The sequence below is a fragment of the Ascaphus truei genome, chromosome 4 (assembly GCF_040206685.1).
Source record: "Ascaphus truei isolate aAscTru1 chromosome 4, aAscTru1.hap1, whole genome shotgun sequence".
NCBI lineage: Eukaryota > Metazoa > Chordata > Amphibia > Anura > Ascaphidae > Ascaphus > Ascaphus truei.
Window position 1 is genome coordinate 268,492,111 of NC_134486.1, and position 27,295 is coordinate 268,519,405.

Consider the following 27,295-nt stretch of genomic DNA (forward strand, 5'->3'; position numbering starts at 1 on the left):
TAAACTTTGCATCTCTTCTTTTGGCTTTCAGATTTATGTCTAAATACCGTAGTTACAAAAAATAAGGCTAACTGATATCAGTAGAAATAACAGTTTCTGCATATAGAGGAGACAAACATTTTTTGGTAAGGTTTAAGATATCCATTTTTAGTTGTAGACAGAATATATAATGTTTGTAAATTGTCCAACTGGGGCATCTAGGCCCCACTGGAGAATCTAAGTGTAGGCTTTCACCAACCGATCCCTCACCCCCTCCCCCCCATGCTACCCACCACGGTTGTAATAAAATAATAAAATGGTTAAAAATAACATGTCATGATATTTGAAAATAATACTTACATCCTGGTTTGACATATCCCAATAAGGTCTCTCTCCATAGGACATTACTTCCCACATTACAATTCCATAACTCCATACATCGCTAGCTGATGTAAATTTCCGATACTGGATAGCCTCAGGAGCTGTCCACCTTACGGGAATCTTTCCACCCTAATTGAAATAAATTATAAAAACAATTTTTAATATTCACATTAATTAATTACTTTGAGTTAGCGGCCCCCTAGCCTTCGGCGGGGGGGCCTCCTGACCAGGGGGCTAGTCTCCGCATCTCAGGCCCGCCCCCTTATCTCCCCTAGCCGGGGAGGGGCTACAAGTGCGCTTCTTAAAGCCCAGCTAGTGGGAGCACGGCCTGTTTGCTGCCAGCCATTTAATAGCCGCGGCCTTTTATACCTCCAGATCTGATCTCTGTCATTATTCGTACGTTACATGTGGGTTCGGGGCAGGGTGGGAGAGGGGAGCTACCTCACTGCCTCCCTGGTCAAGTTTGACAGCTTATGTGTAGGTAATAACAAGGAATATAATCTATAAATCACATTGATTAAACTTGAGTTAATTAAAACAGTTACTTTTAAACACAGTAAAGCACACCAAGCACAATAAATAGGTGTGGATTAAGTATACATGCTGAGTGGTAACAGGTTACAGTGGATAAATTGATAACAACACAGTGATCCAAATGATCCAAAGTATGAGAAACCATAAAAAATATTCTAAAAAGTTGAAATAAAAGTATACAGTATCAAACATCTAAGAAAATACATACAAAATTAAAAAATCCTTAAAAGTACAATTGTGTGGATGTGAGTATTGTAGGTTTAAGGGGATAATCCTTCCATCATCGAACAGCAGATATACTGCATCTAGAAGCAAAAACTGCAAGAACAAACAACTATCCAATATTGCAAATTGCACTTTTCGAGGTCTGTTCTTTTGTGCTTTTCCTTTCTAAATGTCACATTGATCACTAATCCCATATTTAATCGTATATTTTGTGCTATTTTGCAAATGTAATAAATGTAAGGATATGCATTTGGGAAAAAAGAATAAACAGGCGATTTACAAATTAAATGGGGATAAATTAGGGGACTCCTTGATGGAGAAGGATTTAGGAGTGCTTGTACACAGCAGGCTTAGCAATAGTGCCCAAAATCATGCAGTACCTGCAAAGGCAAATAATCTTATCTTGCATTAAACAGGCAATGGATGGAAGGGATGTAAACATAATTATGCTACTTTATAAAGCTTTAGTAAGTCAACACCTTCAAAATGGAGTACCATTTTGGGCACCAGTCCTTAGAAACAACATTATGGAACTATAGAAAGTGCAGAGAAGAGCCACCATGTTAATAAAGGGGATGGGTAATCTGATTTATGGGGGAAGGGTAGATAAATCGGATGTATTTACATTAGAAAAGAGGTGTCTAAGAGGGAATATGATAACTATATACAAATATATTTAGGGACAGTACAAGGAGCTTTCAACAGAACTATTCTTCTGAAGGGCAGTACAAAGGGCCCGGGGTCATCCCTTAAGGTTGGAGGAAAGGAGATTTTGCCGGCAACAAAAGAAAGGGTTCTTTACAGTAAGGGCAGTTAAAATGTGGAATTCATTACCCATGGAGACTGTGATGGCAGATACAAAAGATTTGTTCAAAAAAAGGTTGGAAATCTTTTTTTAGAAAGGAAAGGTATACAGGGATGTACCAAATAAGTAAACATGGGAAGGATGTTGATCCAGGGAGTAATCTCATTGACAATTCTTGGAGTCAGGAAGACATTTATTTTTTCCCGTATGAGATATTATTGGATGATATTTCACTGGGGCTTTTTGTTTGGCTTCCTCTGGATCAAAATACTGCAAGTACGGATATAGGATAACGTACCTGTCGTCTAAATTTAGCATATGTTGAACTTGATGGACACATGTCTTTTTCCAACCTCATCTACTAAGTAACTATGTAACTATTACAAAAAAAACCCTTTAAAAAAACTTTATTATACAATTCCTTATAACTATCACATTAAGTATAACTTTTTTGACAATATGAAGGCATTTTAGTCAAATCACTTACTGTTGTTGTATATACTGCATCTGGATCATCTTCTATTACTCTAGACAAGCCGAAGTCAGAAACTTTGCACACAAGGTTACTGTTGACAAGAATGTTGCGTGCTGCTAGATCCCTGTGTACATATCCCATATCAGCCAAATACCTCATTCCTGCTGCAATTCCTCTCAACATTCCCACTAGCTGAATGACTGTGAATTGTCCATCCTGCTTCTAAAAGGGGAGGAAAAGCAATTAAGTTCAACTAAATTGGGGCTAAGCTTTCTGCTTGCAAATCTTATTAACATTATGGAGTTTAATGTGGGTCAATGACAATTCTCAAGAATGTAGAAAACTGTTGGTGTATTTAAGTTGGTGAATTAGAAATGGATTTTTGATTAACATCATTTGACAATGAATGTATGATCACTAGAAATTATTCAGAGTGTTTTTTACCTGAGCATTTGTCCTCTGAGTGTTTAGTGTTTGTACTTTTACAAATGGCATTGTCTGAGTAGATCCTGAGCGTTTAGATTTTGGAGGTGAAGTAAACCATTCCAAACAATTCTAAAGCAGAAGATGATTACAACTTAGTTTACTTTCTTTAGTAAGATATCTAAATCATTTAAAAAAATAAACAAAAGCATACCTATTAGTCCAAGCATGGTGATACACGGAGGAGCTGAGATCAATTACCTTTTTTTTACACAATGATTTTCCATTTTATAGTATCTTTTTTAGGGATAACAATGAACAGCATCCCAGTTCTCATTTAACTCCTTCACTGTTATAATTAATTTTTTGATTCACATGGTTTTGGTCTAGCAATATTATGTCCTTCTAGATTCTAGCACATAACCACACATTTCTCAGAACACTTTCACAATTTGCGAAAACATATTTTTTTAAACATTAAAGCACTAAAACCATACTGCATGCTTCTACAAAATATCAATTTTTTTTCTCCCCACACATTTTTAATTTAAATGTTTTCGGAGAGTTTTCATGAAGTGAGATAAATTTTAAGCAAGTGCTGAAATGACAAAAATAACCAATCATGCATATTGCACAATGCCACCAGGCAGCAGTACAGAGTATGATTCAGCATATCGCTTATGCAGAAGATTGGGGAAGGAAATAAAAACAGACTAAGGTCCCTATTCCATACACTGTGAAGACTTCTTTAACATGATGGGGAAGAGTTCAGATACACCATGGGGAAGAAGTCCACACTCTATAATTAAGAGGGACCTATTCCTAATCACTCCTCAAGAATAAAACATCAAACCCCTAGACCAAAAAAGAGTTGGAAAACTTGCGTGCATATGTACAGTATAAAAAATTTCCTAAAATATATCTAGCTCCTGCCTTGTATTTTACTCATTTAAGCTGCAGTTCAGTCTTTTTTTTTTTTTTTAATTTATTTTTTACTTCAATAGTTTTATGTGTGCAATCTCTAATTACCTAAAGAACTGTATAGCTGCAGGTCAATTCGTTCTCCATGTATTGATAGGTCGAAATTTGGTGACATAATTAGTGAAGGGATCTGTTTATATTCTGCTTCTCTGTCAGTGGAAGCTCATGAATATTCATGAGCAATCTTGCACTGACATGTGCTAGGGGGGCAGGGCTGACAAAGGGGTGTGCCAGGGCTTGTGACAGGACATGAAGGGGCAGTGCCTTAGCAAATGGCTGTTAAAATAGAATACAAGAAAATTGGTCTTTAAAAGTTGTTTTTTTAAAAACAGAAAATGCTAAAAGTATTTTTTCTTACTACAGAACTGATTTATTAAAAAAAACACACATGCAGGATATTGACTGAACTGCAGCTTTAATTTCTGTAATATGACTGGCTGTTCTCATATGCTTATGTTTGACCCATGGGAAGGGTTTCTACTTATTTACCATTCCCAATTGCTGAAGGAAATATAAAGATAGAATATATATATTTATGCAGAGGTGGAACTGGGTATTTTAGTGCCCGGGGCAAGTACAATCCCCCTGCCCTCTCTCTCACACACAATCTCTCCTCCCACATTTTCTTCCCCCGTCCCTTCACCATACTCTTTCTTCCCTCCCCCCGCACCAGTCTTTCTGTGCCCCCCCACTAGTCTCTCCCCCCTCCTCCCCCCACCAGTCCCTCTCCCACTCTCCACCCAACAGGCTCTCTCAACCCCCTTCTCTACAACACTTTCTCACTCCCCCACACCAACAGTCTCTCTCCCCCTCCCAACAGTTATTACATTATCATTTAATTTATCAATAGCACTCACCCTTAGAAATGCATCAAGGGCTCCATTTTCCATGTATTCTATCACAATCATTACTGGTTTTCCTAAAATCAAGAGAGATAACATTTTGTGAAATATACCCCAAACTATAAGAGTACATAAATTCTGATAAGAAACATCTTGGTTCAATCTCAGAATTTGCAGAAACCGTAATGAGATAGGCAGTGTTAAACATCTCTGTTGAGCATAGAAATAATTTGCACACATAAATAGTCAGAATGAATAAGTCAGCGTAGTCTGCAGTGTGTAGGAAAGCGACACTTCAAATAAGATGAATGGAGGATAACACACATCATTTAAAGATGTTTCTTTATGCAAGAGCAAACATTTCTAAAATATACCCATCCTGTAACTATAGCCACCTGATCTTTGTTAAGTAATCCAAATAATGTGCATTTGTACATTATAAATATTTAGAGTAAGACGCAAACAGTTTTTCTCCAACATATTCAGACATAACTGTAATGATTACTTACCCCGGGTGACAACTCCTTCCAAATGAACAACATTTGGGTGGTCAAACTGTCCCATAATGCTTGCTTCACACAGAAAATCTCTTCTTTGTTTTTCTGTATAACCAACTTTAAGTGTTTTTATGGCAACTGCTACATCTCTCTTTCCAGGAAGCTTTAGTCGACCACTACATACTTCACCAAATTCTCCTTAAATGCAAAAACATATAACATGGATGACTAGTTCATATCAATGTATACATTGTTAAAATGTAATGTATCTGGCAAAATGGAGATGAAATGTTTATCTTTATTTTATGTTTACTATTTTGAGAATATGTATATGTAGAATTGTCTATATTTCTTTCTTTGCCGTTACTATTAATCATTTCATAGTGAAGAAACACATCTGGGTTAACAACATGTAGCTTACTGTATGTCTTGGCAAGTGATTATGTTAGATACAGTAGGTAGCAGGTTTTTTTTTTCATAAGTAGAGTTCTGTATCATATTAACTTTTGTATTCTGTTTATAAAATGTCAAAAAAATGACCTAAGAAACCTAAATAAAACTCAACCCCTTCGGGAGAATATGGTACATATATATTTCTCTAGAAGTAAAGGCTAGCATGGGTCTCAGTGCAGAAGTTGAATAACAAGGAAAGATTAACAGAAAAGATCCATAATTATTAGAAGCGGAGTTAAATCTTTACAAGCAAGGGGAAGACGGCATAAAGCAGCAATACTACAACCCCCCTGCTTTTTTCCCTCTTCTTTTTTAAATGTGTAAAGCATGTGACAATGTATAATTCTACATTCTTAGCTAAGCTGCAATTGTTTGATGCTCCTGCTATAAATCTGTCAAATTCCTGATTGTGTGCCTAACGAAATGGCCGCCTTGTAACTTTGTGCTACAGTCTGTGACATGCTGCAGTCGATGATATGTAACATTATATTACTAATTGTAACACATTATTGTTACAGCTTTCAGAGTAATAGACAGTCTGCTGTTTGGAACTCAGCAGCAGATGTTTGAGATACTTTGTTGCCAAAGGGCAGAGCACAAAAAGGTGTGTGTTAGAGCTTGTTTCAAAAGAGGAAGTGGTGTGACTTTCTAAATGGTTGATGCAGCAACCAAGGAATGATCAGTACATTAAAAAAATCATTAAAAATTGCATTACGAGTTAAAAAAGATTGCAAACAGTATTATCTAATACTACAGAACGTATTTATTTGAAAAAACCATATAGGATTTTTCACGTTTTGCTGCTTTAACAACATACTCAGTGGAAAATGGTGTCACAGAAGCTGTTTTCTTTTTATAGGGTGCAGTTTTAAATGAAATTAAGCATTTAAACCATCAGGGATTTAATTACAATAAGTGTAAGCGGTTTAGGAAAAAGATCAAGCAGAGCAAGAAGTGTTCATTTCAGATGACTCATTGATATTTAGTTATCCTTAATTACTAAATAAGAAGTATTAAGTGTCAAATTGTGGCTGGATAAGAAGGGCACACTTTTAACCAACAATAACACGAGAAATAATGTTTTCTATTCAAGCTTCACTAATCATGAATTTGTACCCAAGTAATTAATAAAATAACAAATTAATTTAGCTCTCACATCTCCCAAATATGTTACTGGTATTTGTGAAAAGTATTTAGTGTTAGCAGCTTTTTAGCTATTTTACCTAAGCCATCACAATGAAGCTGTTTGTGTGAGGCTCCAGTTTTACTCAGGCACAGACAATAGACAAAGGCTATTTCAATGAAGTCACACAATCTCATAAACCTTCTTGTTGTGAAAGTCTCTTATCACAGATTATAGAAAACAGCATACATACTGTATAATTTAGTGATCTTATCCCCAAAGATTTAAACTTTGCATCCTGTTAGTTGATATTGACATGATATTCAATATCACTTAAATAGATTTATTTCAATGATAATAAGGTACTTTCTTCTTTTTTTTCTTTAGTTTAAGCTTTGCTTTCAATTACACTGGATACACAAAATAGGTTTTCTGTTCTACAGCTTGGTTGCGTAGATTGTGTTTTTTAATCACTTATGATTTCAGGATCGGACTGGCCATGACCCGGGGAAAACCCGGACGAGCCCCAGCATCATTTGTGCCCTGTATATGGTGGGCGGCCCGCTCTTCATGCAGAGGGAGTGGGCAGGTTGATGCCACAGATTGAAGCTTCTCCCCGATCCCTGAGGGAAGGCAAAGGAGCGGAGAGGCATTAGGCAACTGACCCAAGGGTGAAGGGAGAAGCTCCTACCTGTGGCTGCAACACTCCTGCTGCCTGTGCACCAGGAATAGAACGGTAGAGGCACAGCTACCCCTCATGCCTCTCACCTCCCTATGTCACTCTCTCTTTCCTTCCTCACATAATATATATATATATATATATATATATATATATATATATATATATATATATATATTCATGTAGTGGTATCGGTACCGTGTTAGCCGAGCTTCAATACATACATCAATACATTGTAACATCGCCGGAAGAAGAGATCAGTGTATCTCGAAAGCTCGCACAAATAAAAGCATTTCGTTAGCCACAGAACGGTATCATCTATTTATTTTTTGATTATATATATATATATATAGTTAAGTTATGGTGAGTAAAAAAAGTGACAAAAACCCTCCACAGGAAAGCAAATATGCAAATATAACTGTATGCTCATCTGCATGTCTTAGGCAGGTCTGCAACCCCGCCTTTCCCCATTATCACCCAGCATACAGCACTTCCACTGCAGCAAGGGATTCTGGGAAATGACATGCAAATGAGCACACAGTGTCACTTTTTGCCTTGCAGATGAGCATACAGTTATATTTGCATATATATATATATATATATATATATATATATATGTTTCCTCCCTAGGGACCATTCCTGCCTCAGCGTGACACTTAATATTGTTATTGAATAAGCCTTATTTAATGTATGGTGGTGCAAGATTACATCAGACAGTTTAGCCTTTTTTCTGAAGAGCCTCAAACACATTTGTTTTGGAATTAACTACTTAGTATTGTAGTGACTACAATAAAAATGGCAGAGTAAGCTCATAAAGGATCAAGGATTCCTGTATTGCAAATCAGACTCCAAAGCAAAATTGGGCAACCAACAAACAAAATGTAAAAGCCTTAACACTGCAATAGCTTGCTTTTCAATGGAATAAAATAATGCACTCTTTCTACATTTATTTTTCAAGTAAAGCACTACTGCATTTACAGTGCTGATAAAAACAAAAGGTTCCATTCCCGGACTGTAATTATTTGCCTGTCATATCGTGTTGAGATTGAATCTTGGCTAAATGGAAATGTAGAATAAAGAAAACACCAGTCTTACCTGCACCAATCACGCGCTCAATTTTAATACACGATGCATCTAGCTCCTTGGCAAATTGATGGACAGCTCTATTTGGATCCTCGTAGGTTTCAGGGTCAATGTAGGTTTTTGTGCCTGGAAATTTAACTGTAATGATGTCAAAAAGCAGGACTGTGCTGAAGCAAGGCACTTATTGTGCAGTCAGCCAGGAATTTCATTTTACAGAGTACTCATTGGAAAAATGCACCTGTTTCATGCCAGCAAACACATGTAAGAAGCAGCTTGAATCTGCAAGTGCTGCATGAAGCAATATACTTTTGTAGACATGCATACTGACTTAAAAACATGACAACAATATTAAGACACTAAATGCAAATAAAATACAAACATACAGACATACTTAAAACATACAGACCGCTGGTGCTCAAATCTAATGTGTTTCATGCCCTTACAGCACTTTGGCATCAGTTTATGTAGATAGTTAGCTCCAATTTCGCACTGTGACAGCTTGTGATTTGCAGAGCATAAATAAAGTTACATGGTGTAAGTATTATAATGGGATTATTCAAACAGAGTGCATTTATGTGTCATACTTTCTCTCTTTGATTCTGCTTTGAAAATCTGGCCAGTCTGAGGTGGCATACATTTTCTCATTTAAGAATATGCACCAGCTTTAAGAAGCTTGATTAAAAAACTTGATACAGCTAAACCCCGTTATAACGCGCCTCGTTATACCGCGATTCGGTTATAACGCGGTTTTCCCGTGGCTCCCGTTTTTTTTTTTAAAAAAAAAAAAAAAAAAAAAAAATTTTTTTAAAAAAATTTTTTTACATTTTTTTTTTTGCACACTGCACACACTCACTGCACACACACTGCTCATTGCTCACACTGCCACACTGCACACACACTGCACACTGCACACACACTGCTCATTGCTCACACTGACACACTGCACACACTCACTGCACACACACTGCTCATTGCTCACTGCCACACTGCACACACACTGCACACTGCACACACTCACTGCACACACACTGCTCATTGCTCACACTGCCACACTGCACACACACTGCACACTGCACACACACTGCTCATTGCTCACACTGACACACTGCACACACACACTGCTCATTGCTCACTGCCACACTGCACACACACTGCACACTGCACACACACTGCTCATTGCTCACACTGACACACTGCACACACACTGACCACACTCACGCACACTCACACACACTTACGCACACTCACGCACACTTACGCACACTTACAGACACTCACACACACTCACACACACACACACACACACACACACTTACACACACTTAGACACTCACACACACTCACACACACTTACACACACTTACACACACTTAGACACTCACAGACACACACTCACACACACTCACACACACTTACACACTCACAGACACTCACACACACTCACACACACTTAGACACTCACAGACACTCACAGACACTCACAGACACTCACAGACACTCACACACACTCACACACACTTACACACTCACAGACACTCACACACACTCACACACACTTACACACACACTCAGACACTTACCCACACTCACACACCCATATACACACACACACTTTCTCTCCCATATATACATACACACACACTCTCTCACTCTACACAGACGGGCCGCGACCAGCACCACCACCCGCTCCCCCCCCTCCTCCCGCGCAGGCAGCGGGAGCACCGGGGACAGCGGTGGGGAGAAGAAACCCCCCGCTACAACCTCCATGCAGGCAGCATGGTTCTGAGGTAAGCGGCGACCTGAGGGGACATCCCCACTCCCATCTCCTGCCCCGCGGCCTGTCCCGAGGTGACAGGGGGAAGCGGGGACAGGAGAGACATCCCCGCTCCCATCTCCTGCCCCGCGGCCTGTCCCGAGGTGACAGGGGGAAGCGGGGACAGGAGGGACATCCCCGCTCCCATCTCCTGCCCCGCGGCCTGTCCCGAGGTGACAGGGGGAAGCGGGGACAGGAGAGACATCCCCGCTCCCATCTCCTGCCCCGCGGCCTGTCCCGAGGTGACAGGGGGAAGCGGGGACAGGAGGGACATCCCCGCTCCCATCTCCTGCCCCGCGGCCTGTCCCGAGGTGACAGGGGGAAGCGGGGACAGGAGGGACATCCCCGCTCCCATCTCCTGCCCCGCGGCCTGTCCCGAGGTGACAGGGGGAAGCGGGGACAGGAGAGACATCCCCGCTCCCATCTCCTGCCCCGCGGCCTGTCCCGAGGTGACAGGGGGAAGCGGGGACAGGAGAGACATCCCCGCTCCCATCTCCTGCCCCGCGGCCTGTCCCGCGGTGACAGGGGGAAGCGGGGAGCGGAGGGACATGCCCGCTCCCATCTCCTGTCCCGCGGGATGAATATGCGCTAAAGCGCGGCGGCCATTTTTTTTTCTCGCGACCCCGTTAGTAACGCGGTGGTCTCGGGGTGGACCCCGAGACCCGCGTTATAACGGGGTTTAGCTGTATATATATAGTACAGCAAGTAGCAGAAAATGGTGTGTTGCAGCCACAAAATAAGTACAAATAAATAAATAAAAATACAACTTTTCTGTGTATATAGACCCCACAATGTGTTATCCTTTTGAACATTATGGGCATTTGCTGAATAAATCAACATCCTATATCCTAGGCCAGCTATTTCCTCTTTATGCAAATAGAAGGCGTTCTAAATGCAAACACAGATTGCAGTCAGCAAAGAGAAAAAATAATGTTATCATCTCTGATTTTTCCCCCCATTTTTTATTGAAACAACTGAATTTGGTTACAATGGTTTCCCCAAGCGACTTTGTAAACAAATAAACTGGAGTGTCACTTGATAAGTGATTGGTATCTATGGCTGCATCTATGTAAGAAAGAATTAGCATGGCATCTCTCCACGGACTAGTTGACATTTTATTGTTTACTGTAGGATTGTTTATTATAAAAGGCATACTGAACGGTACCAGTATCCTGTCTTTTTTTTTTTTAACAGCTTTCCTGGGGGACTGGAATTGCCAAAAATAAACTAGGATTGCTAAATAAAGATTACTGAATGCATTCATGATTACTAAAGAGAGCCGCATTTCTAAATTCTCTCTAAAATAAATCTTAAATGTTTATAAAGACTATGAATAGTTTGAATAAAATGCATGCAATTAATACAAGATTAGTTTTAATCTACATAATTGAATCACTCATTCTATTGGTTATTTGGATACTAATCACTTATCTGTCACTTAGCTGAAATACAAGAATGGAGAGGAAGGAAACAATAGGTTAACCTCCTACACTGCGCTTTCAGGCAAGCAGATGGAGAATGAGCCATACTCTCGTTTTTTATGATAAGCGGCCTGGATACGAAGTAACCTCGTGCATCTCAAACGGGCCTGTGATGGTTCTTTATTCAAGCTGTCATAAAACATTTTGACAGGATAGAGCTACTCTAGCATACCAACATGAAAAAGTGTTGGATCTGAAGGCATTGTTGGTAGGAAACCATAGAAAGAAACAAAATGTAAATTGGAATTGCCTTAGTAAACATAGCAATTTTTTTTAATGCTTGACTCCATGAAATATGAAGCAATGTCGGAAAAAATGAAGACAATCTATAGACTTCACTACTCCAAGTTTAATGCATTTCTTGGAGAAATTCAACAAACTGGCATTCATACTCAGGAAAACTTGCTTTATACAAAGGGACAATTAAAGCACAAGCAACAGTGAATAGCTGGTGACCAATGTGTTCTGTTGTTGCTGATGCAGTCAGATGAAATTAATCACAAACCTCTCCTTCAATGCATGCTGACAAACTAGTTCAGCAAAAAATTAAATGCAGCTCTTTCCTACGAATACCTTGTTTAGAAATGTGATTCTTTTAATAATCATTATCTCATAAGATTTTTAAAGAAACTATACCCTACAGTGGTGCTATAACTGTATATACTAAATCCTACAAATATTGCGCCTGCATTGACTGCAGCACTGTAGAAAAAACACCACTGATGTAAACGAGAAGAGAGACTCACACAACCATGGTGTATAATAGAAAGGCTTGGAATGGAAGAATGTGCTTAAACTCTAGTGCTGAATAGGATCTGTACATGCAAAGCTCACTAACCACACTTTTCTACAATATTTTGTTCCCTCCACAGAAAATAAAATGTCCTAATGAAAATTACCATTTTAAAGATTGATCAAATACCCTCAATTAACCCACATGTATCGTCAGACCATGCCTGTCAACTAGCAACTACAGCCAAAAGGGCAAACTAGTAATTGGAGGTTTCTTCTGTTAAGAAATGAACACATGGCCTACTGTATTGGCTCTTTCTAATTTGTGTCGTAAATAAAAATGAAGTGTGTTCTACATTTAATTTCCATGTCCTCATTTTGTCTTAGAAGATTGATGCTCGCAGATATTGTCTGTGTTCTTATGTATAAATGTCTTCATCTTCCCAGGATATTTCTGAACAGAAAGTCAAAAAAGTAATCTCCATTGGAACCGAAATTACAAATTGGGCCAACCATAACTCGCTTTGCTCATTTATATTCTTTATATTCTGTATGTTACAAGATCAAAAAGGAATGTAAATAGATTGGCATTTTTTTTTTAATGCACATGATAATGTATGTAGTGATACTCAGAGATGTACATTTGTTGTTGTGCACAGCTTTCTTATCATTATGCTACAAACTGGCAGGAATATCACCTCTTTCCGACTTGTTAAAATGGATTGTTGTCATTAAAATGATTGGCAAGAGATTCTGATAGTTAGCCAGAGGCAAAGATCACAGCCACTTGACCAATGGACCATAAATGACAAAATCTCATGGGAGGTCCTTACGATGGTGCGACACACTTATTAAAGCAAACATAGTGTGAAGAAACTGTCACCAATATTTACTGCTTGTTATGGAAAACATAAATGGCATAAATACAATCAGCTTCATCTGTGATTAGCTATGTTTTACAATGTGATAGTGAACACTCTTGCTGCAAGAAGGTCAATTGATGCAGTGAAAAGATTTGTAAAGGATATTTCTTTCAAACACAGAAAGCAAAACACTTACAATGGAAGTAAAGTTCTTCATCCCCTTCCTGATCAGCTTTGCTATAGCCACAATGCCTGTAAAAAAAAAAAAAAGGATTTAGTTACTCAGAAAGACACCTGCCAGTCCGGGGCCAGCTTATTTTTAAATACAGTAGGTGTCTGAAGATATACTTAACGAGAAAAAAATGATGTAACAGAGACTATTTAAGTTTTGATTTTCAGTTGCCGACTTTGATTAGTAATAACTTGTAATATATATCTTCATTTTTATTATTTTTAATATTTTATATTTTTCTATTGTCTGCCAAAACATATCTACACAACTACAGTATAAAACCCTACTCAAGTACTAAACTCAAAGCCTGAAACAGTTTCCGTTACTCTCTTTGCCCATGCTGATGTAAATGTAATAATGTCACAATAAAATAGTCACCACTAGATCCTGGAGGCTATTTGATACAGGATATCTTTCCCATGACACCGTATTTTCAGAAAGTGCATAAATATTTTACTGAATGAACTGTTTAGAAATTGAGTCAGCGCATACAATTACTATACCTTCTTCCGATGATGAAGCCAAAGACCATGAAGACCAAAATAATGGTGCCGGCTACTGCAACCACAGCTATGATAATAACAGGATTTTGTTCACTGGAGACAGCAGTGGCTACATAGTGAAAAAGTTATGCATATTAAAAAATTAGCCACTGCAACTTAAACATAACAAATGCTTGAAAATCATACTACCGAAGTAACAACTTCTGCATTCTTAATAAACATAATGTTCTAAAAAAGTGCAAAAGTGTGCTGATGTTTTGTGTAAGGTTTAAATCAGCGGTGTGCAAACTGGGGGGCGCGAAACTTTATGGGGGGGGGGCGTGGCGGTTACAGAGGCCCCGCGCTGAGAGAGCGAGGTCCCTGTAAATGTACTTAACGGCTTCAGTCCACGTGTCTCCATGGCAACGCAGCGTCAAATGACGCGCGTTACCATGAAGACATTAAATGACGCTGCGGGTCACGTCACATGATGTCACGACCCCGCAGCGTTATTTGATGCTTCATTGGAGGTAAGGGGGGGCGAGACCGAGTAGGAGAACAGACAGGGGTTTTATTTTGATACTTTTCACATACACAATACTGTATAATGTTTTTATACTGCAGGCAGCTGCTACCTTGGCCATCGTTTCACTATTTCACTGGGGCAGTAAAAATATGTGACTGCTAAAAAGACCTGAATGTGGTTAAACTAATAATTCAGGTTTATTGTGAAAAATACATTAGAAGAGTAATTTAGAATATATACTGTATTACTTCGCCTTAGTGAGTGTATTCATTGGACTGTGATAGTGCTGATTGGCACAGAATCGCAAAAAAACAAACACAAAAAAAACTTATTGGCTTTAATTGGGTGTTTAAGTGTGATAGTGCTCTGATCAGCACTATTACAGTTTAATTAATAACCACCAATGCTACTTTGAATTCACCCAATTTACATTCACTGTAATGAGTCAAGGGGTAATGACTTGATACACATAATAATGTTATGTATCTTTTCTGTATTGTCATTTATTTTCCAACTTTAATCTGACAAATAAAAAGGCCATGTTAGAGCTGACATTAATTGATTATGCCTAAGATTAATGTAAAGTATCAAACTCTGTTTAACATGTGTTTATAATTACTGCAACATTATTTAAAAGGTAAAATGTAGAAATTGTGCTTGGAAGAACTATGTTTATTTTTTTCCGGCCTTTTTAAAGAAAATATATATCTTTTGTGCTTATCCTGAGGAGTGAGAAAGTTGGTGACATGGGGAGAGAGAGTGACAGGGAAGGGACAGAGTGAGATGACATGAGGCGGGGGAAAGAGTAACATGGTGGGGGGCAGGTGGTTCCTACCTCCTGTGGTGCAGCTGTACATCTCAGGCTTCCTCACTCCTGCTGAACTGGCCTCCTCCTCCACCACCTGATGTGGTGCCTTCAGAGGAGACAGGCTCAGCAGGAGTGAGGCATTCTCCGGATCTGCAGTTAACTGCAGATAACCTTATAGTTACATTGGAGATAGGGACCGGTATGGGGTCATTTTCCAAGGGGTGGGAGAGGGGAAACCAAATCTGATGCAGAAACTAGGTTTTTGGTTCCATAGATAAGCCACGTTTTATTTGACTCAGAACTATTGTGTTAGGGAGTTTGGAGGGGGGGGTGGACGACTCAGATTTTAGGCACGCAAACCTGCATTTACAACATTTGTTATGTACAACAAGTAAACTTGCTATATTTATAACATAAAAGATGCTACCTGTAGCTTCTTCAAGGGTGGTGACATCAAGCCTTGGACTATACATTCCATAGCCAGCAGCAGTAAAAGCACGAATTTGAAAGACGTACACTGTCCCAGGTCTAAGATTGTTGATTGAAGCAGAAGTAGCCTTTGTTTTCAATGTGGAGTATGTGCGCTCTCTTTGATCCTATAGGTAATTACAAGTACTCAATTAAAGTGGGGGAGGTAATGCAATAGTGTGTTGCAGGCTCTTCTGACAGATAATGTTATAATGTAATGTAAGGTATATGTGGTGTATGTATATGTATATGTACATATACAGCCAATAAAGAATATCACTTGTGAGCACATTCACAAGTCTTAGACAGGTCTGCAACCCTGCCTTTCAACCATTATCACCTCGCATACAGTGCTCCCACTGCAGCAAGGGAATCTGGGAAATGACATGCAAATGAGCACACAATGTGTCACCTTTTGCCTGGAATATCCATTCACATGGAGCCCATTTAAGCTGATGCATTGCCGTTCACACAGCTTTTAAACACAGCATGGGACTAGCAAAGCAAGTACAGACCTCTCACAGGCATGTTTCAACCTTGATGGGTATCATCAGTGTGAGGTTGGTTTATACTTGCTTTGAAATATTTCTAGGCTGGGTAGGTTTACCATATACATTTTAAGTTAGGGTGGGTGAAAAAGGCGACAGAAAACCTCCAACGTTAGCATATAGCCAATAAAGAATCCCTTGAGGCAGTGGGAGCACTGTATGCAAGGTGATAATGGTTGAAAGGCAGGGTTGCAGACCTGTCTAAGACATCTAAGACACGTGAATGTGCTCACAAGTGATATTCTTTTTTGGCTATATGCTAACGGTGGAGGTTTTCTGTCGCCTTTTTCACCCACAATAACTTAAAATGTATGACACACACACATGAACAAACACGAACACACCGAACGAACACACCGAACGAACACACACACACACCGAAGGAACACACACACTACGAACAAACACACACACACACACACACACACTATGAACGAACACACACACACACACACAACGAACGAACACACACACACACTACGAACTAACACACACTACGAACTAACACACACACACTACGAACGAACACACACACACACACACTACGAACGAACACACACACACACTACGAACGAACACACACTACGAACACACAATACGAACACTGAAGTCATCATAATACACTACAATAAAAAATGACGACAAAAATTAAACCACAAACCGGAGCATTAATATGATATAATTAATTGATTAATTGTGATTTTGTTTTCTTATTATTTATTTTTTCTTATTAATAGTTTCCTGCCAAATACTCTTGTTTGTGTTTTCATTTTGTTGTCATTTTCTATTGTTATTTTCATATGGTGTCTCTTCACATTACCATGCAGCATACACTCCCCACCCCCTTGTGTCTGATTTGGCACCACTGAGGGGTATTTGTTGTGTTGCCCTTAGTTGTTATGTTACCCCTGAACAAGGCCAAAACATTGGGTTATTATGTGTTGTATGGAACAATAAACACTATTTAATTACTTTCCTGAGTCCAGCGCTTCGTGTTACATATATTATATGTTCATATATTATTTCCTAATGATCCCTATCGCCGTGCACAGAGCTCTCATTTTAAGGCATTAAGGCATTAGGTACAAGGGTGTGTGGCTATTTGGACCTCTCATGTACATATATTAGCGTGACAATATTTTCCCCGTGAAAAAACAGGACAAATGTTGCGCATGTGCGAACGACCAGAGGCGACCACGTATGCACGGCCGGCAAGAGCCGATAACAAATGTGCGGGATCAGCTATCAGCTTTTGCCAGCCATGCAGTCCACGATCGGCTCTTGATGGCGTATCCACGATCGGCAGAGGCCCTTCACGCATGCGCCAACTGCAAAACAAATACAATTTAAAAAAACTGGACATTTTTGTACTTTTTTCAAAGTCGTCGGGACACAATCCCAAAAACAGGGACAATCTCAGGAAAACTGGTCACCCTAACACACACACACACACACACACACACACACACACACACACACACACACACACACACACACACACATGACATCAATAACTATAACAAAACTTGTTTTTTTTTAAGCTATCAATAAGTATTACACAACTAAATGTGTGTGTGTGTATATGTATATATATGTGTATATATATATATATATATATATATATATATGCAAATACAACTGTATGCTCATCTGCATGTCTTAGGCAGGTCTGCAACCCCGCCTTTCCCCATTATCACCCAGCATACAGCCCTTCCACTGCAGCAAGGGATTCTGGGAAATGACATGCAAATGAGCACACAGTGTCACTTTTTGCCTCAAAAACCATTTTTAACATGGTTCCCTATAGGCTTAAGCTTGCTGCATGGTCACAGCTTTGAGAACAGCCAGGGTTAAGGTGCATACCCAGAAAACCACCCACAGACAGCTGTTTCGACCTTGATGGGTCTCATCAGTGTGGGGTTGATTTTAACTGGATATGCATAAGAGGCTATGGGATAGGCTATACCACAATACTGAGTTAAGTTATGGTGAGTAAAATAAGTGACAGGGTTTATGGTATATATATATATATATATATATATATATATATATATATATATATATATATACATATATATACATATATACACACACACACACTTTGGGGTAGATTCACAGAAGGTATTGATTTTTGTGCCAATGACGATCATTGACGAAATTGGGGACGGACGTTGTCTTTCTTCATTTTAATGGATTTCCTCAAAGCTAATGAGACAAAAATAATGTCCTTCGCAAAAGTATTAGTGCTATTAACAGGGATTTTCATGTCTCAGGGATTTTCATGTTTCATGTCCAATACACTGCACATGCGCATTGGTCAAACTTTAACGCACATTATTAACATGCTTTATTAATGCATGCGATAAAGATGTATTACCAAAAGCTAATGCATATCTAACTATAATATTGACAAAATTAAAATTTTTACACTTCTTAATTTCTCCATTATTCATGTAGTGTCCATTCTTAATTTATTTTAATTGTACATTAATAACAATTGAATATTAATGATATTGTTGAGCTATGTATGGATATACATTATTGTACACCCATTCTGAATATAGTCATTATTACATTATATACCATATTGGATCACACAAACATATCACTTTAATCAGTAAAAACCATACTACAGTTTATGATGTGTTTCAGGCATGATCCTTTGCATGATACATGTAACTGTTTGGAATGAAAGGGTTAAGTCATATACTCTGTATATTGCTTTTAGGCAATTCCCTGAAATAACTAAATGATAATCACGGTCTGGATGTGAGTAACGCCAGCTTTTGGAAGGTCCTAAATATCATTGCGTTATTACAATGCGTAAACATGAACGGATGTTCTCCGATCTCAGGACCTGCGTTTTTAGATAAACTGCTTATTACAATATGATTTACATATGAGTAAGCAAAACATTAATTAAAATGTATCGATGCAATATTTTTGGTGCTAACGCAAGAGTATCGTAACAGAAATCCCTTTTGAGGCTATGCTTTACAGATATCGATGCATAAAATGGCGATAGCGTAACACAAACATTTTTTACGATCTTTTGAGGTTCTACCCCATATACCGGTATATGAGCTTCTAATTGACATACAAATAATTATAAGTAGTACACTATAGATAGAGTTACAATCTTGGTTAGTGATTCTAGATTTCCAGCATTTTTCTAAATGGAGAGCATTTGCTAAACTGTGTGCTCTGCAATTTTATTAAAGGTTTGTCAGCTCTGTGTGAGATGCTAACAAGCTGCATTTTGCTTTGTCTTGGCATTTGAAAGTCACTGGGTGAGAATACTTCTGTCACTTAATCTTATTGAAGGCACCTTGTGTTGCTGTTCAGAACATCCTTAACATATTGACAAAAAAATAAAATCTATCCATAAAATGTCATTTCCGAGGTAGTTTTGTACATATAAAAAAAAAACATTGTAGTAGGGCCTACAACGCACCAGAGTCTGAATAATCATTAGACACTTACAGAGCAGTCAATAGATAGTTTACTTTGCTTTTGTGACATTATTGTGTCACATGTGTCATGTATATGCTACCCTCTTATCCCCCACCCGACATGAGATTGGGTGGGGTACACTCCTTCTGGTTACTGTACACGGTCTTGGTGCTGTGACCTGCTGGCAAACAGGAGGGCTGAGGGCTCCGCGGTGTTGTGGGGAGAACCAGGACAGCGACAGGAGGTGGTGTGGGACAGGTTACCTTGCTCTTGTTCTCTCTGGGTGGTGCAGTGCCTCCAGCCAGTAGGGATCCTCTGGGGTCTCCAGAGGAGGGACCCCCACTGACACTCTCACCTTCTCACACCAGGAACAGTGATACACACACAGCAGCTTCTTTCTGTGGTTCTTTATTGGCAGAGCAGCATACACAGCATAGTACAGCATCACAGCATAGGCCTGCTCTTTCTTCTCTGCCATTCTGCTCATGGCAGCATAACTCCCCTCCCTCCTTACACAGGTGGGGTAAGAGGGAGAGAACGATTCCCTGTCAGCTCTACTCAATATCTCCTCTCAGACTCACTCCTCATCCTAACTGATAACTTATTTTAGGAAACATGTCTCAATTTGAATATCCTCAGGGAGTGTCTCTAGCTTTGAATCATTACAACTCAAAGCTGGATACCGATTGGCTCACACACATCAGGGGGTGTTCCAACCCATATCCACCTTTTGGATTAACATGCTCAAAGGTTGCTTAGGCCTGCCCCTCAATATTGCTACATACTCAGAGCTGAAATGCAAACAGGCTAACTGAAGGAATTAACCTTTCCACTGCCTGTTCTAACAGGACTGACAGAGGAAAGGCCCAGAATTAGCAATAGCTGCTGAAGGCCAGGCTATATATGTTTTTTAGTTAATGTAGTTGAGTGTCTGTGGGAATTCCTTCTCGGCTATCAGATTACAGATTATATTGTATCAAACATTGATTCTGAGTGCTGGCACATGGTAACACTGCCGAAGGAATACCATCATCTAATTGGAAAATATTATTGAACAATGGATGAATTATTTGTGATAAAATAGTGGCAAATGGCACTTTTGGATCATTTGTTATTTCAGTAACTGCTGCTTCAGAGTTGTACTCGATCTGGTTAGTTTGGGAATATAAAGTGTTTTTGTCCATTACTATTTTTTGCTATGCTGAAAACCTCTTATAAGGTTAATCAATCCAATATAATTTTTTACTTACTTACACACTTTCCTCATAGTCATATATTTTGAGAAGAGTTAAACATTTTAGTTCGCAGTTCTAATTTATTGTCACGGAATGAGTTGTTTGGCTATTTTCAGTGATGGGTTTGTTTGTAGTGACTTTCATAATAAGTGTTGTACTGTACTTAAGGAAAGATGAAAAGTCTGAATCAGGAACATGTTAGTTAAGCTTCCTCGAAGTAGTGAGTTTTTAGGCCACCAAACAGATGTATATTAATAATAAAATTATATATTTATAACAGAACCACAACAATAATTTAGATGGAGCTTAAGCAATCACTAACATAAACAGAGGTTTGCCCAAGGTTAAAAGGATTTAACTATGGTTCCCAAACACTAAAGACTGGTGTATTTTCTATTTAAAAAAAATAAAAAAATTCCTTGTTAGCTGTGAGTCTGAGTACAGATATGAAATGCTGCTCAAACCAAACATAATTAGGTAATTTTGAATGACAGATCAAGAAGTATCATAATACAGACCAATGTTTATCAACCCTCAAGGAAATCAGCCACACCAGATAGTAGGAACAACCGTGAAATTAATAAACACTAGAATGCACTTAGAGTAGATACAGTACAGTAAATATATAGTATTTCTTGTATATCACCTAAACCTGGCATTTCCTGAGGTTAATTGGCACTGGTGTGTAGCATGCGACATGTGGGGGAAAAAGTACCAAGAATGTAAACTATTTTTGACACAAAAAATAAAATCGCATTTATAGTTGTTATAGTTTTATTTTTGCCTTTAAGCTTAGATTGTAAATTGAACATTATTATCAGTTTCATATGGTACAGTAATAGCACTTACTTTCTCATAATACTTGATTTCATATTCTGTGATGACTCCATTGGGATGTTCAGGTTCCTGCCAGGATAGATTGACACTGCGCTGTAACACTCTCTCCTTCATTACTCCACTGACTTGTGAGGGAGCTGAGACAAGATGTGATAACAAACAATAAGAATTTTTTTGATGTCTTAAAAGTACCAAAAGTCATCAGTCTCTTGCAGTGTGACTTTCATTAAGCTAAAATAAAACACCTTTTCATACAGAACAATTCAGAAACTAATGAATATTCAAATGAGGTTTTATTACTGCTCATAAACTATAATCGAAATGTAAATTAAAGTGCAAACAGCAGAAGATAGCATTGTTGAAGTTAGTGCAAAACAGGAATTGATGGGATTAGTTGACAATTAAGCAAATGAATTCTAATTAAGCCAAAAACACTAGGCTTTCAAATTAATCTCTTGTGATGAATTGGCAGACCAAATATTTATTAAACCTCAAAGTACAAAAACATCAATCTGATTTTTTTTTTATGTATACCAATTATAAAGGAATGGGTCAATTTAATACACAACATGTTTGTACTATTGGCCAAATCTATGCAGTATAATTAGAAGAGATAATACAATGCATATTGTTGCAACCTTTTAGAAATATTAATGAATTCCATGTACAGTAAATCTGCTTACTTTGTAGCACATACTTAGATGTCTAAATACAAGCGGTCCTCGGTTATCCGACACAATGCATTCTTGAAAATAGCATTGGATAGTGAATCGTCGTAAAGCAAACTCTATTTTCTGCCCTTTGGCATGTATTATAAAGAGTTGGATAGGAGTGTCTGAGCGTCGGATAAGGCAGGGGTGCTCAACTCCAGTCTTCATGCCTCCCAAACAGGTCAGGCTTTCAGGATATTCCAGCTTCAGCACAGGTGACTCAATCAGTCCCTGCTTCAGCACAGGTGGCTCAATCAGAGGCTCAGTCATCAACTGAACCACTGATTGAGCCATCTGTGCTGAAGCTGGGATATCCTTAAATCTTGACCTGTTGGGGGGGGCTGGAGAACTGGAGTTGTGCACCCCTGTGATAAGGTGTATTGGGTGTCAAAATACTGTCCTTTGGTATCTATTATAAAGCGTTGGATATGTCATTCGTCGAAAAGTAAAACGTCAGACATTGAGGACCAGTTGTACTCAGAAAATAAAGCAGAGAATGGTGGACCATGGTAGGTTCCATCATTATACATACATGCTAAGAGGTGAAAGGAAAATCTTTTTGGACATAAAAGAAACTGACCATAAAATGAAGTTCTTTTGTTACCTGCTTCTTTCCCTGTAAAATGCTCTGCAGAACACTGGGCAATAAACCTTTCAAAATAACAGAATTGAGAAGATAATGTTATGCTGCTAATTTCCAGTGCTTAATCGTAAACGATTCACTGAGATTAACAAACATACTCAGATTATTTAACATAAATAGTTATTTAACAAAGTAATGTGTTCGAAATAAGATTGCAGATGGACAAATTTAAGAAACTGGTATAGATTGAGTGGATTGCTGGAATATGTCAATCGCACACATTTCAGTAAATGAGACTGTGGAATGAAAAAAACTAATTTACTCTAACTTGCTCTGGGATGATTAACTAGTCGTCTTGTCTGTCTAAATGAGCAGAAACACTACACTGTCTGCATTTTAGTAAGGTATTTATGAATCATTCTTCAATATAAGTATTGCCCAAAAAAATGGGTTCAAATTGTTCAGGCACATGTCCTCCTATATTAAAATGCCTTTAAGCAGATTGCAAATCATTTCAAAATAACTGATGCCAACTAATATGGCTTGCAATTTGCACCCCTTGGATTTTATCTCATCTTATCTTTTCTTGTTTCTTTAGTGACCTTATTTTCCAGTGATTCTACTATTGCTCATCTCTGGTAATTGAGTGAAAAAAAATCAATGCATTTACCCAGGGACACCACTTGACTCCAGGTCATATGAAACAGACAAGCCATGCATGTTTAATTTAAAATGTCGTCCTCCTGTAGTCTCATGGAAGAAACAGGTCTTCAAGCAGTAATATGCAGTTTCACCGAAGCTCATATACAGTAGGTGGGAATTACAAATCGTTTCCAAAAGAGTCGTTAGTTCAACATTTTTCCTTTTGTTTGTACGTACACCAAAATAAAATAGGTCGATAAGTGAAACACTTTTGATTAGAGATAGGCACATTTTCCCCCAAAGTTCGAATTCACTTAAAAAATGGTTCGTTTGACACTTTTGAACTTCCTCAAAATTACTGAGTTTACAAAATAGCAAAATTTGTAATTAAAAGTTAAACAAAAGTTTAAAAATAAAATTGCTACACAGCCCTATGACTAGATGGACACACGTATATACCACATCAGTGTTGTTGCAGTACATTTTGGATAACAAGTTTGATTGAACTTTGCAAACTTTCAAACCGTTTCAAAACCAAATTCCTGTCAGTATCTCCTGTCAGTAACGCCTGTCAGTAACCCATCTCTACTTTTGATGAAGTACTGCCACTCAATATGTTTTTTTTTGATAGACAAGTCCACGATAAACATGATCCCGCATCTTTCATCCTAAATTCTAGTTTCAAGTTGTTAACCACAAAGAGACCTGCTATATCCTTGTTGTGAACCTACTGACCTTAAAAGTGTGACATCTGATTGGATTTAATATATACATATATAATATTGTGGGTCTGGGTTTTGAGCTCACTAATATTGTGTATGTCTAATTGTAAATTATGTGGGAGGTTTGTGGCCCATCCTCTGTTAAGCTCAACCACCTCGCTTCTATTAAATCAGTAGGTCCAAGAATACATGTGGATGTTGTAGTCTATTGAGAGATTTCTTCCCCCAGAATAAAGGTGATGATGACCTTTGCTGTAGCAATAAGCGTGGGAAGTATAGATTTTTTCCTTGCACTTTATTTTTTTAGATTTTGTTCGCTACATTTATTAGGGCACTTCTGTTATTTAACCAGTTTTACTGCCCTGAGCTCACACATTGCACATTTTAACCCCTTAGGCACCGTATATATGACACGCATCCCATGTTGTTGGCTATATTATTGTTTTATTTCCTCTTCTCTCGGTGCAGTGGAAGAAATACAGAAGACGAAGTATGCAATAGGTTGTGTAGGGCTTGCTGAGGGGTCATACCTTGACGTGGTTGGGGCTTCAAATGCTTTGGCCAAAGGATTGAATTAAATGACCCATGTTTATGAGAAGAAGAAACACAGAAAAAACATAGTGATGAACTAAATAGCCTGTCATATTGTATGTGCATTGGGGCTTCTTTGCTTACTGCTGTACATCTTCTTTGAGAGCCAATGCAAGCTGTTGGTGTGTTATTTCATCAGTCGCTTTACCTTCATTTTTACCTCAGGTGCTAAAATTACTTTACAGAGGTCAATTGTTCTATAAATAGTGTAATGTATCTTGGCAGAGGTATATAACTATTGGAAATAATAATAAGAGGAGAATAGTGTATTGTGTTATTATAATTTACTCTCTACGGTAAAAGTAATTTTTTTGTTAACACGTCATTTAATAATCTATTTTTTTTAAACGTAATAGTTAAATGTACTAAGTATTGGTCCTGTAAAAATTGTAGGTTGTAACAGAGAACGCTTGAAGAAGAAAATGGTGAGGTTTCAAAAGCTTTGAACAAAACCATTTTATTTCAAAAGAACTCTCATGTTGGTCCTTAAAAGGTATCACAACCTACAGTGAATCTGGTTTATTAGAAAAAGGTGATTCCAAGCTTTATTAAACTATTGTATCTGCGTGTACAATTCCCCTATGTGAGAGGTGGACTGCAGAGAGATACCTAATGGATGTACTGCTCAAATGTAAAGGTCCCTCTTAGCAAGTCCATTTATTTTTTTCTAATTGCTATTAGTTTTCCTTTTTTTAAACGCTTACCACACACTTGTGGTGAAATGTAGTCGTTTTCTACGGAAGAAAAATACTTGTGTAAATCCATAACAATTCTAATATTTAGAGAAAAAAACTGCTTCACATTCATCTTAGCGCTATAACTGAAATTGCTCATGCATTACTTCCTCAGTGAGGTTCGGGTCTCCAGCAATCTCTAACAAAAGCAATATGTGTCTTTGCACAGCAAGGAAAAAAAATATATTAAACTTTGACACGACAATTAAAATGGTTGGAAAACTGTTAAATGGCCAGGTGCTACATGAGAGTGAATCTTTAAGGACACAGAAAGTTGCAGTGTAAGGCAGCTGGGTTCTATAAAATTCAAGGGGAAAAAAGGCTCATTTGTCACTTTGTGCTGTGCATTTTAGCTCATCTTTTCTGTTAAAGGCTGCATTGGCAAGAAACTTCACTGTGAATTAAATGAGCATGTGTTGGGGTATTATTTGGACTGCAGGTGTTCAATAAAATTTCTTGAATGTATGCAGCAGTCACTATGGACACCGGCATCTTATTTTTACGTCTCTTTCTACATAGTTACTGCATATTACTGAATATATTATAGCAAAATGTAATGATTATCTCAGTTGTTGCATGGATATGCAATTATATATAAAAGAGAATGAATGCTTGTTACTACACAGACATTAATACTAGTACTAAATTTAATTATAAACTGAAGGCAAATAGAAAAAAAATGAATGTTTAAACAAAATGTATTTAACATTCAAATAAAAAACTGATGTGAATAGATTGGTCTTAAACACACACACACACACACACACACACACACACACACACACACACACACACACACACACACACACACACACACACACACACACACACACACACACACACGCGCGCGCGCACACACACACGCGCGCACACACACACACACACACATATATATGTGTGTTTACAGTCTTAATATAGATATGTCTGAACAGTTGAAAATGGTTGATTAGGAGAACGTGATACTGAAAACCGATAACTAGCAAAATTAAGTAATTGCATGGTATAATAGTATGCATTCACTCCTAAACCAGCATTTTATTATGTCACAGTGTTTAAGACCAATCTATTTACATCACAGTTTTTTTATATATATATATATATATTGTACTGAGTTAAGTTATGGTGAGTAAAAAAAGTGACAAAAACCCTCCACAGCAAAGCAAATATGCAAATGTAAATACAACTGTATGCTCATCTGCATGTCTTAGGCAGGTCTGCAACCCCACCTTTCACCATTATCACCCAGCACACAGCACTTCCACTGCAGCAAGGGATTCTGGGGAATGACATGCAAATGAGCACACAGTGCCACTTTTTGCTTCAAAAACCATTTTTAACATGGTTCCCTATAGGCT

At 38.2% G+C, this 27,295-nt stretch overlaps 1 protein-coding gene across 4 annotated transcripts in view; it reads right to left on the reverse strand.

Moving 5' to 3' along the window:
- Positions 1–27,295, reverse strand: part of EPHA7 (EPH receptor A7) — a 215,052-nt gene that overhangs the window by 38,023 nt on the left and 149,734 nt on the right. Inside the window, exons 6-15 of one of the 4 annotated variants that reach the window (XM_075597473.1) lie at positions 21,971–22,095; positions 15,845–16,013; positions 14,105–14,213; positions 13,566–13,621; positions 8,493–8,606; positions 5,155–5,340; positions 4,661–4,722; positions 2,844–2,954; positions 2,412–2,621; positions 340–489 (exon numbers count right to left, since the gene is read on the reverse strand). In XM_075597473.1, coding sequence (XP_075453588.1) covers positions 340–489; positions 2,412–2,621; positions 2,844–2,954; positions 4,661–4,722; positions 5,155–5,340; positions 8,493–8,606; positions 13,566–13,621; positions 14,105–14,213; positions 15,845–16,013; positions 21,971–22,095 — 1,292 coding nt within the window. Of the gene's footprint in view, positions 1–339; positions 490–2,411; positions 2,622–2,843; positions 2,955–4,660; positions 4,723–5,154; positions 5,341–8,492; positions 8,619–13,565; positions 13,622–14,104; positions 14,214–15,844; positions 16,014–21,970; positions 22,096–27,295 lie in introns of all 4 variants that reach the window. The other 3 variants (XM_075597472.1, XM_075597475.1, XM_075597474.1) reach the window with 3 other exon arrangements.